This window comes from Plecotus auritus (genome assembly GCF_963455305.1).
Source record: "Plecotus auritus genome assembly, chromosome: 1".
NCBI lineage: Eukaryota > Metazoa > Chordata > Mammalia > Chiroptera > Vespertilionidae > Plecotus > Plecotus auritus.
Genome location: NC_137770.1, coordinates 20882735 through 20897720, shown reverse-complemented (window position 1 = coordinate 20897720; position 14986 = coordinate 20882735). Strand labels below are relative to the sequence as shown.

The window sequence follows — 14986 nt, the reverse complement described above, 5'->3', positions numbered from 1 at the left end:
ATGTCCATGGTTTCTCAGATCTACAAGGATCTCAGCAGAACACTGAGGATATTCAAGTCTGGATCAAAGCCATTGTTACAAGCATGCTCACAGATTGTTTACCTATAAAGAAGTAAAAGAAGCCTCATGCAACATCTGAAAAACTCTAAAATCTTATGCATTAGAAATAGCAAACCTAGTAATGAAATCTGATATATACAAAAAGATTGAGGGAGTTTCACTTCCAAAAATGACAGGTTAAATAATTTAAACCACCCCTTCCAATGCAAATAACTTAAAAAGCTAAAAATAATATTTTATTTTATTTTTTATTTGAATAAATCTTTATTGTTCAGATTATTACAATTGTTCCTCTTTTTTCCCCCATAGCTCCCCTCCACCCGGTTCCCCTGCCACCCTCTGCCCTTATCCCCCACACCCCCCCTGCTGTCCTCATCCATAGGTGTACGATTTTTGTCCAGTTTCTTCCCGCACCCCCGACACCCCTTTCCCCCTGAGAATTGTCAGTCCACTCCCTTTCTATGCCCCTGATTCTATTATATTCACCAGTTTATTCTGTTCATCAGATTTTTTATTCACTTGATTTTTAGATTCACTTGTTGACAGATATGTACTTGTTGTTCATAATTTTTATCTTTACATTTTTCTTCTTCTTCCTCTTCTTAAAGAATACCTTTCAGCATTTCGTATAATACTGGTTTGGTGGTGATGAACTCCTTTAGCTTTTTCTTATCTGTGAAGCTCTTTATCTGCCCTTCAATTCTGAATGATAGCTTTGCTGGATAGAGTAATCTTGGTTGTAGGTTCTTGCTATTCATCACTTTGAATATTTCTTGCCACTCCCGTCTAGCCTGCATAGTTTCTGTTGAGAAATCAGCTGACAGTCATATGGGTGCTCCCTTGTAGGTAACTAACTGTTTTTCTCTTGCTGCTTTTAATATTCTCTCTTTGTCTTTTGCCCTTGGCATTTTAATTATGATGTGTCTTGGTGTGGTCCTCTTTGGATTCCTTTTGTTTGGGGTTCTTTGCGCTTCCTGGACTTGTAAGTCTATTTCTTTTACCAGGTGGGGGAAGTTTTCTGTCATTATTTCTTCAAATAGGTTTTCAGTATCTTGCTCTCTCTCTTCTTCTGGCACCCCCATAATTTGGATGTTGGTATGCTTGAAGTTGTCCCAGGGGCTCCTTACACTATCTTCAAGTTTTTGGATTCTTTTTTCTTTTTGCTTTTCCGGTTGAGTGTTTTTTGCTTCTTTATATTTCAAATCTTTGACCTGATTCTTGCGATCCTCTAGTCTGCTGTTAGGTCTCTGTATAATATTTTTTATTTCAGTCAGTGTATGTTTAATTTCTAGTTTGTCCTTTTTCATATCCTCGAGGGTCTCGCTAAATTTATCGGCCTTTTCTAGAAAATTCTTGAAAAACCTTATAACCATGGTTTGGAACTCTATATCCAGTCATTTGCTTTCCTCCATTTCTTTCATTTGTGATCTGTTTCTTTGTCTCTGCATTTTCGCTGCTTCCCTGAGTTGATAGAGTGGCTTTGTGTGGTAGGTGTCCTATAGGGCCCAGTGGCTCAGCCTCCCCAGTTACCTGAGGTGGACACTCTTGGTGCACTCCTTTGTGGACTGTGTGCTCAGCCTTGTTGTAGTTAAGCCTTGATAGTTGTTGGTATCACTGGGAGGAATTGACCTCCAGGCCAATTGGCTGTGAGGATCAGCTGTGTCTACACTGGGAGAACTTCTGTGCTGGACACACCCTTATGAGACAAGACTTGCAAAAAGCCTCTGTCTTGGATGGGGCGGAGTCTCAGGGCAGAGCAGACAGCATTGGTTTCCCATTAGCCCTGCCCTAATAGGCCCCTGTGTCTCAGTGTCCCATGGTAATTGCTGCAAGCACCTCTGAGAGAAAGCAGCCCTCAAGTTCCGCCCGCTGCCAGACAGTCCAGTTTCTCCCCGAATGAGTCTGAGTCCCCACAGTCTCGCCCGGAACCTGAGTTCAGTGCAGTCGGGAGCTTTTGTCTCCCTCCCGCTTGAGAAATCCAGCTGCGTACTACGTTGCCCGCCCTCTCCGCGTGCGCACCTGGGTATCTGCCTTCCACAGTTCCTCTGAGTCTGTGTGCTTTTCTCTTTCCTGACAGTCCAGTTTCACCCCGAATGAGTCTGGGTCCCCACAGTCTCGCCCAGAACTGGAGTTCAGCGCAGTCAGGAGCTTTTGTCTCCCTCCCGCTTGAGAAAGCCAGCCATGCACTGTTGCCAGTCCTCTCCACGCTCGCCTCAGTACCTCTGCCTCCTGCAGCTCCTCTGAGTCTCAGTGTGCTTTTCTCTTTCCTTCTAGTTGTAGAATTTCCACTCAGCCAGCCTTCCTGTGGTTCTGGATGATGTCCGTTTTGTCTTTTAGTTATAGTTTTGAAATTGTTATGCAAGGCAGCAGTTTAGATGTTTACCTATGCCACCATCTTGGTTTCTCCCTAAAAATAATATTTTAAATAAAAGTCTGGAAAACTAGCCTGGCCGGTGTGACCCCATGGTTAAGCGTTGACCTATGAACCAGGAGGTCACAGTTAGATTCCCAATCAGGGCACATGCCTAGGTTTTGGGCTTGATCCCCAGGGGGGAGGTGGGTGGAGCAGGGGGCAGCTGATCAATGATTCTCTCTCATCATTGATGCTTCTATCTCTCTCTCCCTCTCCCTTCCTCTCTGAAATATATATATTTAAGTTTAGAAAATTAAAAAGAAGCAAAGACATATGAGACCAAATGCAAGATAAAAAAGAACCTCAGACTGGTCAGTTGGTCCATATTTTAGGGCCACTTTCTCCCTGAAATAACAGCCCATTTTAGAAAAGGCAACTGAGACACTAAGAAGCCGAACAGTTTTTAACAGATGTGTGGGGTCAAAGGTGAAAAACTGAGGTTGAGAGCCTTTCCAAGGAAGGGGGTCCCTGGTCAAACTCTACTGGCTCCCCCCACCCCCCACCTTCCAGCCCCTAGACTTTGTGTTGGAATCCTGCCTGAAGGACAATACACTAACAGTAAGGATGAACCAGAAATGGTTAAAACCTGGCACTGAAGTTTAACATTGAGATATCTCAACAACAAACAATAAGGTAATCCATGATTGCCATGGTCTCTAATTTATAACAAAAAGTAAATATGTCCTCTCATTCATAATAATTATCAAATTATCTAAGCAACTTCTCTTTGTAGATAATGAAATAGATTTTCTGTCATCAACAGAAGATCCCATTAAGAAAGTTTTAAAAATGAGAAGAAACAGTTGTAGAATGGGAGACGATCTTAGCAATATATACAATTGACAAAGTGCTCATATATAAGATATATAAAGGCCTCACACAAATCAGTAACAAAACGGCAAGAAACTCAATAAAAGAGTGGGCAAAAAGCAAACTGGCATTTCAAAAAAGAAAACAGTCAATAGCCAACAAACATAAAAAATAATGCTCATTATCATTAGTAATCATGAAAATGCAAATTAAAACCATAATGAGATACCATAAACACTCAACATAATGGCTATTACTGAAAGACTCAGTAGTATCAGTGTTGGAAAGGATGAACAACACAAATCCTCACACATTGATGGTAAGAGTGTAAATTAGTGCAGCCACTTTGAAAGCCTGTTTTTCAGGACCTACTAAATTGGAAGGCACCTAGCAACTGCACTGCATGTTACATTCCGACAGAAATGCATGCACAGGTGCTCTAAAATAATAAAATCAGTCACTGCAGCATTATTCATAACAGCCCAAAATTCGAAATAATTCCAATATCCATCACAAAATATTACAATATATTACAGTATATTCATACAATGGACTACTAAAGAGTAATAAAAATGAACTAACTGCAAGTACATGGCACAACACCCAAAAATATCACAATCATAATGTTTAGCAAAAGAAGTCAAACACACAAAAAAGCATGTCCTGAATGACTGCATTTATATGAAGTCCAAAAGAGACAAAATTAAGCTAAAGGGTTAAAAGTCAAAATAAGAGTCATGTTTAAAAAGGAAGGAGTTAGTGATGGGGAGGGGAAATAAGGCAGCCTCTTGTGTGCTGGTGATGGTCTAGTTCTATATCTGAGTGGTGGTTACATGGGCATATTCACCTTGAAATAATTAATCCAGCTACACATTGATATATGTAAGTTTTGGTATGTGCATTATACTTCCAAATTTTAAATATTAAAAGGAAGAAAAAAGAAACATAGCCTGGCCAGTGGCTCAGTGGTTGAGCATCAACCTATGAACCAGAAAAATCACGATTTGATTCCCAGTCAGGACAACATGCCCAGCTTGCAGGCTCAATCCCCAATATGGGGCGTACAGGAAGCAGCCAATCGATGATTCTGTCACATCATTGATGTTTCTCTCTCTCTCTCCCTCTCCCTTCCTCTCTGAAATAAATAAAAATATATTTAAAAAGAAAAAAGACACAAAGCTTCAGCAGCTTCCTTTGTCAAGTGACAGTTCCCACACTAGAGTTTATGAGAGGAGAGGACCATTGAAGAAGGTATAGAGGACCTTAGAACTACCTTCTTATTAGTGTGCATTCAGCTCCTAGGGAGAGGGGATGTAAACCAGAGAATGCATAAATGTCTTTTTGTGTGAACCACTGCAATTAAGAAAGGCACCAATCTGTTAATCTCAAAACAGATTTTTTTAAGTATATGATATTTTTGCTATTTTAGACAGGTACAGTGTAAATTAAATGGTGCCCTTGGTATGCCTGGGAAAATCTAGGACTTTATGTAAAAAATTAAGTATCCCATGTCCTGACCACACATTAGTGCCACACCATCATGTAACAGCTGCAAAGATTTGTCAATTGCAACAGAAGACCGACATTGTATCTTCACCTCTCTGGGGCACTTCACAAAGAAATTAGCACCAAACACTCAGGCAGAAGGCGCTTTTATGTGGTCAGGTGCTTATTCTTGTTTTTTAAAGGGGCAGTAACTGAGTTGATCTCTGAAAATATAGCATATCCATCTCTTAGCAGATGCAACCAATAAATTCAAACTCCAAAATAAACAACATATCTATCTGAGGAACTGTAAACACAATTAACAACTGGAGAAAAATTAACTGCTTTTACTGGAAAATATCCAGATATGCTAAGGAAAAAAAAATTCTGCTAACTTTTCTTGTCTTGGAAAGACAAAAGGTATTGTGGGAAATGAATAAATACACATTATTCCTGAGGTTGACAAATTTGCAAGAGTTTAGTGACAATTTCTATTGTTATTTTTCTCCTAAATAAAAAAACAAAACAGAAATGATGCAAAGAAATGGACACTGTATGTTCTTAAAATTTAACCTTAATTCCTCCGAGAATAGTGATTTGATAAAAAGAAATCTCTGCATAGAGAGTATGTACAATCTGAGTTTGAGATAACAAAACTTGAGAGTAAGGGGTATTTTCAATCAGTACTACCTAAAACAAGAACAGACAGCAAGGAGGTCTCTGTAGCAAATGTGTACACACTTATGTAAGACTAGAGAGGCCCAGTGCATGAAATTCGTGCACAGGGGGGGTGTCCCTCAGCCCAGCCTGCACACTCTCCAATCTGGGACCCCTTGCGGGATGTCCGACCACCCGTTTAGGCCCGATCTGGGATCGGGCCTAAACGGGTGGTCAAATATCCCTCTCACAATTCAAGACTGCTGGCTCCCAACTGCTCGCCTCCTCTGTATGATTGCCCCTAACTGCTTCTGCCTGCCAGCCTGATCACCACCTAACCACTCCCCTGCCAGCCTGATCAACGCCTAACTGCTCCCCGGCCGGCCCAATTGCCCCTAACTGCCCTCCCCTACAGTCTGGTCACCCCTAACTGCCCTCCCCTAGCGGCCTGGTCACCCCCAACTGCCCCCCCTGCAGGCCTGGTCCCCCCAACTGCCCTTCCCTGCAGGCCTGGTCCCTCCCAACTGTCCTCCCCTGCAGGCCTGGGTTCCCCCCAACTGCTCACCGCTGTAGGCCTGGCCACCCCAACTGCCCTTCCCTGCAGGCCTGGTCCCTCCCAACTGCCCTCCCCTGCAGGCTTGGGTTCCCCCCAACTGCTCACCCCTGCTGGCCTGGTCTCCCTCAACTGTCCTCCCCTTCAGGCCTGGTCCCCCTAAGTGCCCTCCCCTGCAGGCCAGGTCCCCCCACCCAACTTCCCTCCCCTGCTGGCCTGGTCACCCCTAACTGCCCTCCCTGCTGGCCTAATCACCCACAACTGCACTCCCCTGCATACCTGATCCCCCCCAACTGCCCTCCTTTTCTGGCCTGGTCACCCCCAACTGCCCTCCTCTTCTGGCCTGGTCACCCCTAACTGCCCACAACTGCCCTCCCCTGCAGGCTATCTTGTGGCGGCCATCTTGTGTCCACATGGGGACAGCCATCTTTGACCACATGAGGGCAGCCATCTTGTATCTTGGAGTGACAGTCAATTTGCATATTACTCTTTTATTAGATAGGAAAGATGACCTAAAATACTTAATGGTAGTGCTACAGAGCCACTACTCAAAATTCTGTTTCTCAAATATCATTTAACAAGAGCTATAGAAGCATCACTGAGTCAATACAATTTAAAATTCATAATAAAACTCTAACAATTAAAACAAATGATAATTCTATCCCTAACATACTACCACTGTAAATATTTCAAACTTAAATACTGAAAATTCATAAACATTTTATAAGAGCTATAAAATATATTATTAAACAAAGTGGCATACACCACCAAAAAAGTTAAAATTTACTGAACTTCATTGTGAATACAATGAACCCAGCCACCCTCTCTACCATCTGCATATGAAATAAAACTTTTTATAAACAAAGAGTTCTCACCACTTCTTGTTTTTGGGTTTCGCTCAGTTTTTCAGTCAATCTTTCCAAAGCCCTTTTTGTTTCAGCATCCGACCTAAGCAACCAAGAAAAATATTTTAAGTTGGCTTAAAATATATACAATTGAGAAAATATATACAATTAATAACATTTATAAAATAATGTTATTACATAATATTCTACTGCAGTGGTTCTCAAATGTTAGCAAACATATGGGACACCTGGAGGGCTTGTTAAAAACAAAGAGTGATGAGCCCAATACCCAAAATTTCTGAATCAGTAGTTCTCAGATGGGGTCCAAGAATGTGCATTTCTACAAATTCCTAGGTGATGTCGATGCTGCTGGTCTAGGAAGTACACTTTGAGAAACACTGCTATACTGGAACATCATCTTCAATAAGCTGCAATATCTTCCATTTTAAATTAAGAAGAAAGGAAGAGAGGAAGGGAGGGAGAACAGAACTCTTAATCTCACATCCTCTCCAGCAATTTATAATCCAATTACATAAAAGTGTGCTGTACAAACTCATTAACCTATCTCCCATTATCTTTTTCCCATCGAATTAATAATGTAAATACAGGATCATTAATAAAATAGTACAGAAAGACTTACAAAGGAAAGCAAAGGCCTTCCTCTCTCACACTTCCTCACTTCTAGTCCACGCCCCTCTGGCAACCATGTTTGATCATTTCCATTCTTAATTCTTTTGCTGATTACTGCTATCATTTCCAATTCTAGACATTTTCAATTGACTCCTTGTTTTGAAATATTTAGTTCACTCACATTGCTCTCCAAATTTGGATGAATGTATTGCTATTTTTAGTTCTTCTATTGGTTATCTGTGTGACTTGCATAATGTACATATACCTCTCATTAATATTCCATCATAGAGAATTGATGTTCTTTGGTTACTTTCTTTCATGCTCACATTTAGTCAGCTTACTTGGATCATTAATTTTCTTGTGCTTTTGTTTTTTGCTGGAGTTTTTCATCTTTTGGCCTTATATAGACCTTATTTATCACATCATTGATATTTTCCCCCACTTGTTACTGAATCATTTATTAAGAATCGACTCCACTCACCTACATTATTCTCAAGGACAGTTTCTCTGCTCTTATCCAGAGTGAACAGTTCCCGAGCCTGCTATGTGGCTATCATTCTGGGGATTATTTTCACTAAATTTCTTAGTTTTACTATTTTTTATAACCTATACCTTACTCTTTCTTGGTTACCATCTATTTTACTTATATGCCCTTAGGTAATTTCGTTGGAAGGAAGTTACCGTAAAAGATAAATTTTCCAAGTCTATAGCTCTGAAAATGTCTTTCCTTATACCTCTTTCTTGGCCTTTGTGGTTCCATGTGCTCCTGGATTTCCCGTCTCATAGCTGTTGCTTCTCAGTCCAGTTCCTCTGTGTACATGACTTCCCAGGATTGCAATGCCTTCGCATTCAGCCCTGTCCTTGATGCTCTCAATACCGTTTCTCCCTAAATATCCTCCATTTCCATGGTTCCAAATGCCACTTCTATGCTGACCACTCAAAACCTCTAAAAGGGACTTCTCCTTTGAGCTCCAAAGTAAATACCTAGCTGAGTATTTTATATTTCTATTTGGATGTCTTACAGGCATATTAAACCTAACATATTCAAGGTCAAAACTTAATTTCTACACCTCACCTACTTCCACAGTCTTCCATATTTCAAAAGTGGCATTACGATCTACCCAGTTATTCAAGTCAGAAATCTGGGAGTCATCTTGGATTTATTCTCCTTTATCCCCTCCACATATAACCCACTGCTAAATCCTACCTCTTCAATATGCAAAAAAAATACCTGGAAACACACTCCTGTCCAACTGCCCCTTGCCATAATCCTGGTCAAGCCACCATCATCTCTCACATATTAATGCAAAAGTTGTCTAACTCGCCCTCCTCAAATCAGTTCTCCATATGGCATCTGAATGAAACCTTATTTAACCCTTTCAAAAAGTTTGCTTTTCAGTGTTCTTTTTACAATAAATGTCAAAACAAAACAAAAATGAATAATTAAATGAATATATCAGCCTTTCTGAATCACACAGAAAATTAAACCTAGCAACTGCCTACACAGGATATTTTTATAAAAATGAATTAAAAATCTGTGGTACAAGTAAAGCAGAATTGGATCCTAAAATCTTCCTCATCTACAAAGTTAAACCACCAAGTTTCACCAGAAACTTGACTCCTATTTTGGGTTAAAGTTTATCTTCCTCACACATACCTCTTGAAATAATTAATGGGAGTCACACAAACTATTACTAAATGGTACCAGCCCATGAGTCAGCAGATTTTCAGTCCACACTGGATATCCAAATGTCCATTTAAACTAACCAACTAAGTCATCCCTGCAACTTCCCCTGTGTCTTCTTACAGCGGTCGCCAACCCGTGGTCTGCGGACCACTAGTAGTTCGTGAGGTCTAAAAGGTTGACGACCACTGGTTTAAGGAAACCTTTGGAGCAGTGGTCGCCAAGTGGTGGTCTGCAGGCCACTGGTGACCCGTGAGGTCCGAAAGGTTGGCGACCACTGTCTTACAGGATAAACTCATGTTCCTGTGCTTAATTTATAACCTTCCTTCAAATGTGTAAAAGGAACACGATTGGGACTGGCACCGGACGCCGACAGCAGGTGTGAGCAGCGGTTCCAGCGCCGGCTGCAGGTGCAAGCAGGGCCGGCACCGGCAGCAGGTGCAAGAGCCCAGTGGGACCGTGGCACACGGGAGCAAAGAATTTTCAGTAACCACCAGAGGCTCGCCCCAATGACAGCAACCAGCCTTGGTCTGGCACTCCTGCTCACCTGCTCCACCATCCCACTACGGCCAACACCCGCCATGTTCTGCGCTCTGCAGCCTGCTGCCAATGCCTGCCATGTTCCGCGTGCACCGCCTGGTGGTCAGCGCACGTCATAGCGACCGGTTGTTTGGTTGTTCCGCCGTTTGGCCTATTTGCATATTAGGGTTTTTATATATAGACTAGAGGCCCAGTGCACAGATTCGTGCACCAGTGGAATCCCTCAGCCTGGCATACGGGGATCAGGCTGAAACCAGCTCTCCGACATCCCCCGAGTGGTCCCAGATTGCGAGAGGGCACAGGCCAGGCCGAGGGACCCCCACTGGTGCACAAATCTGTGCACCGGGCCTCTAGTAGTTGATATTCATAGATTTAACAGTTATAGTTTTGACTCTTTTTGCTATCACAACACCAAATTGGTGTGTGGAATGATTTCATTAGCTGGAGTGGGAGTTAGCAAGTGAACTTGGTAAACAAATTTCAATTCAGCTTTGCTATTCCCTAATCATTGTTACACAGATTGTAACTCTTGAGAAGGGATACAAAATCTTTGTTTCTTGTAAAAAGATGGCCTCCAAATGAAAACCAACTGTCCTGGCTGATGATGAAAATGAAAAGACAGTAATTTAAAATAAACGGTACTTCTTGGGGACTACTCAGAATTGACAAGCTGCACAGACTGGGCAGATATAAACCAGTGGCTTTTGAAGATTTCAACTGAAAACTAAAATAACAGATTCTACAATGGGTCATGTCCATTGATCGACAAATTCCACATTATGCTTTTTATTTTACAGCTCCATTATCAGTCAGGTGGTCTCTGTATCTGTCTGTCTCCATCTCTCTCTCTTCAATGTATTTGTAAATCTGAATTTTTGATAAGGTTCTACAAAGTCTCTCTCTGCAGTGTCAACATTCCATTGTAATAAGTTAAAATGTTTTTAAAAATATGAAATTAATGTGTCTAACATTGAGTCATCATGATACATTCTAAATTCAAAAGGACTTTAACTGTTTTAGTATAAAAACACAGCTCAGTTTTTTAAATTCATGTAAACATGTAAATTCTAAAACCTATTTCATTCTTCGAATAATTCATGCCTCCAGTGAAAACCCTACTCTGCCTTTACCTGCATCTTCTGGCAAGCTCCCGGTTGAAATCATCTCCAAGGCGAACTTGTTCACTGCTGAGGTCTCGGAGGGACTGATGAAAAGCATGAAGCTAGGAAAGACAGAACATAGTTACCATTTAGAATTGAAGACTCCCTGAGGGTAAAGAATAAGAACTTGTTCTTTGTAATAAGGCCCAAATTTTATAATGTTATTAAGGCTGAATAAAATTTAATGTCTACTCTGAATGAAATAAAATATTCTTTCCAAAGAAAAGCAATTGTTAAAAAGCAATATATAATATTAACCATCACATCTTTATAGCACAATAATTCCACTCCTTATAGATCCCATAGAAAAGGGATCAGCAAACTTTTTCTGTAAAGGGTACAATAGAAAATATTTCAGGTTTTTGAGCTATATGGTCTCTGCCACAATTACTCTTCTGCACAGAAGTAGCCACAAACCAATGAACAAGACTGTGCTACAACAGAACCTTATTAAAGTAGACCACACCCTGCAGCGTGCCAACCCAGGCTACAGAGAAGCGTGCCCACGTGCACCAGGAACCATGTAAAAGAATGTTTGGAGCAGCACTGCTTATAATGAGAACAGTGAAAACAAACCAAAAGTCCATTAAAAATAGAATTGGAACAAATAAATTCCAATATATTCCTCCAGCCGTGCATCCTACAGCAGTGAAAATGATCAAACCTACCTACACATTAGGAAGGCTGAATGTCAAAAACATAACATTGGATGGAAAAAGCAAGTTACAAAAGAAGGTCTACAGTATTAGTCCATTGAGATAAATATGATGTAAGTAGTAAAAATGATTTCTTTTTAAAAAAGCAAGATAATGGTTAACATAAACATCAAGGTAGTTGATAGCACATGGGGAAAGAAGGAATTAAAAAGAGGCTTTGGGGGTATAACAATAATCTGTTTCTTGGCCTGGGTGATAGTTACATGGATTTTCATTCATATTATTATACTTTTAATTGCCAATATTTATCTATATATGTATGTGTATGCTAAAATTTATAATAAAAAATTTTAAGTTATATATAGACTTGCAGAAACAACAAATTGATTTGTTTTTAACAAATGAATGTTGAGCAACTAATCAGTGCCAACAATTGTGCTGGGAAACAAGTGGCTCACAATTTAACATGGAAGACAGATAAGTAAACAAAACCACAAAAATGTCGCACAGGGGCATGAAGATGTACACAGTCATGTGGAGCTAAAGGTCATCTTAAGAGAATGGACTTAAAATAAGGAAGAACAATGAAAGAGAAAGGAATGGAGGTAATACAGTGGATGAACAACAGACAATACATAGGTTTTGCCATCATGATTTTCCCATTTTGAAAACCAGAATCCCAGGACTCATCTTTGACACCCCCATTGCACTCATCCCACCCTCCTCACATGGTCATCTGATTTTCAAGACCTTTCATTTTGTCCAGCAAATAGCTTTTAAATCTACCCCCTTCTTTCCAGCTCCATTTCTCCTACTCCAGTGACCATCATCTCCACCCAGAATATAGCAATATCTTCCTAATTGGTTTGCCCACATTGACTCCATTTTCAACACTGGAGCCAGGGCAATTTTTGCAAAATAGTTGTCACTCCCTTATACAAGGCTATGCATGTTCTCAGTGCTTCATATATCTTTAGCCACATGGCCTTCTTTAATTTACTCATAAGCACTATCCTCCTTCCTGTCAAGGATTTGTTCTACCTTAAATAACTCTTACTGAACCTTTGGATCTCAGGTCACCAGCCATTTGTTTTTCGAGAAGCCATCCCTGACTGGGGCAGGTGCTGCTAGTATAAATTCCCGTAGCCTTATGCCTCTTTCTGTTAGAACATGCATCCCTGCACATAATGTGCATGTATTTGTGCACTTATTTGATTAATATCTAGCTCCCATTCTAGATTATAAGTCCCACGAAAATGCAAGGTTTTTGCTCATCATTGTTTCCAAGCACAAGAACTTTCCCAGGACAGAGGAACATAAACAAATAGAATGAAAGAGTAAATGAGTAATGTTAGGATATTGTTCTCTGCTCTAGGTTTAAACATATCATTCATGCTAACCAGTTATAACTATCAAAAAATAACATAGTGAAAGAAAGTTTCTACAAGGTGTCTTCTAATGCACTTGGTTTTGTTATCTCTTTATCTTATGCAATAACAAGTGAAAGCTACAGATGAGTATACTAACAAAATGGGAACCCTCAGTCCTAAAACAACCAAAACAAAGATGCCAAAGTCAGCAAAATCCCCTAGCCCCGATCTAATTAATGTAGCTAACCAGGACAACAACAACAAAAATGTTTGTTCAGCTCTTGCAGAGAAATTTTAAAAAGCAGAAAAAGAAATATGTCCATAGAATGAATACTTCTGAAATTTTAGTGAATACATAGAAAAAGTATGGAATTTCTTACTTAACAGAAAGTGGTCCCCTTGATGACTCAACAATCAGAAAAACACTAATTGAAATATCAACAGGTTAACCACACAAGGACTAACTTGTTCATACTAAACCAAACTTAGCAAAACAGAAAGTAGCTGACTTAGCAAGGCTTACAGAAGAGTGATCCAGCTGAACAAGGAAACAAAACATGTTCAAGTAAACTCACTTTTAAATTGTTCTACAAAATATAATCCTCCATAACAAAATTCTAAATAAATATATAATGATGATTAGTACATTGAAAATAAAATAGTTTACTTATTTTTAAAAAATCAGTACAAAGTTACTGGTGATGAAACTCTGGTTCAAATGTAGTCATAGAATTCAAGTGTCAATCATTTATATAGAAAGGTAAGGAATATGGAGTAGAGAATGGTACAAAGTACCTGGCCCACGTTCTCAGTCTCCCGAACAAATCGGACACCAGCTCTGGATCTAATTCGTTTACTACCCTGTTGATCCCCATAGTCCTTGAGAGGTGAGGTAGGTGGGAAACGGTGGCTTTCTTTATGAATGAAAGAAAAGGAAGAGGATAAAAATGCTGCATGAGGGGAAATGATCTGAAATTTTATCAGTAAGTACATAGCAGATATGAATATACACATATGCCCTTAGCCCAGACTACTCCCCCAAGTATGTTACTGTAGCCATAAAATTCCACAAAATTGGCACTAATCTTGCTCTTAAAGCTAATAAAATGAACAAAAATAAGCTGGAAATAAAATATGTCAAAAGTTCTAATTTGCTATACTTTTCAAAGAAGTAATATATTTTCTCTTACACAAAAATAACTGCTAAATAAAAATAACTTTTATATCCCCCTAATATAATACTATAACAGAATTTTTCAAATAACAAATTAATGAATCTAACATATAAATGGCATTTAAAGATCAATAAAAACTAACTACATAAAGAATAGCTGATTGTGTCCTATTTGTAATCCTTATTATCGGGATCAATAGCAGTATTAACAATGTGAGCTGCTGATGTGCACTCTACCTGAATCACCTCCCCTCACTGCAGACTTTTTTACTCTTTTCTAGCCTAAGTCTTGTTTATTCAACCATAAATCTCAGTGCTGCAGAAAAGTACAAGTAAGATTAATTACAGACAAACTAAGTTTTTTCACCTTTTATCCAACCATTGAATTCTAGCTGCACACCAAGGATAAAGATCACCTGTTCTTAACAAGTGTCATAGGATATTTCATAATGAGAGATTTGGAAAAACTATGAAACTAGGATTCCTAACCCAGAATTCTACTAATACCACTAGATCATATTTTTGTTTTGATTGATGACAGATGCTTCAACCCTAGTGTTGTCAGTTAAAGCTCTGCATGGTCTATGGAGTCTGAGAACAACAAAAGCAGGAGACTCAAAAAAACAGAGTACTGTTAAACATACTTTTTAATATTCACTATACAATAGCTGACTGCTTCTTTAATACCTTATTTGTATGATTTTATGTATGGGTTGTAATTATCCAACGATTAAATAGATTCACTATGCACTTCAGAAATATTTTTTAAATGAAAGGGATTTTCAGAACTTCTGTAGGGTTTACCTGTCACAGTGCCACCATCAAGGTCACTTGCACTCAGACTTGTAACAGAAATACTTCTCCCTCCTGAGTTTCTCAATAAACGTTGACTCCGCAGTTGGCCTATTGAGTGTTCCAAGCTTTCTTTTAACTAAATTAAAGAATATAA

At 39.6% G+C, this 14986-nt stretch overlaps 1 protein-coding gene across 1 annotated transcript in view; it reads right to left on the bottom strand.

Moving 5' to 3' along the window:
- CEP128 (centrosomal protein 128) overlaps positions 1-14986 on the bottom strand; it is a 384557-nt gene that overhangs the window by 327316 nt on the left and 42255 nt on the right. The window contains exons 6-9 of the mRNA XM_080673796.1: positions 14842-14968; positions 13659-13777; positions 10808-10899; positions 6854-6926 (exon numbers count right to left, since the gene is read on the bottom strand). Of these exons, the coding sequence (XP_080529922.1) occupies positions 6854-6926; positions 10808-10899; positions 13659-13777; positions 14842-14968 (411 nt within the window). The remainder of the gene's footprint in view (positions 1-6853; positions 6927-10807; positions 10900-13658; positions 13778-14841; positions 14969-14986) is intronic.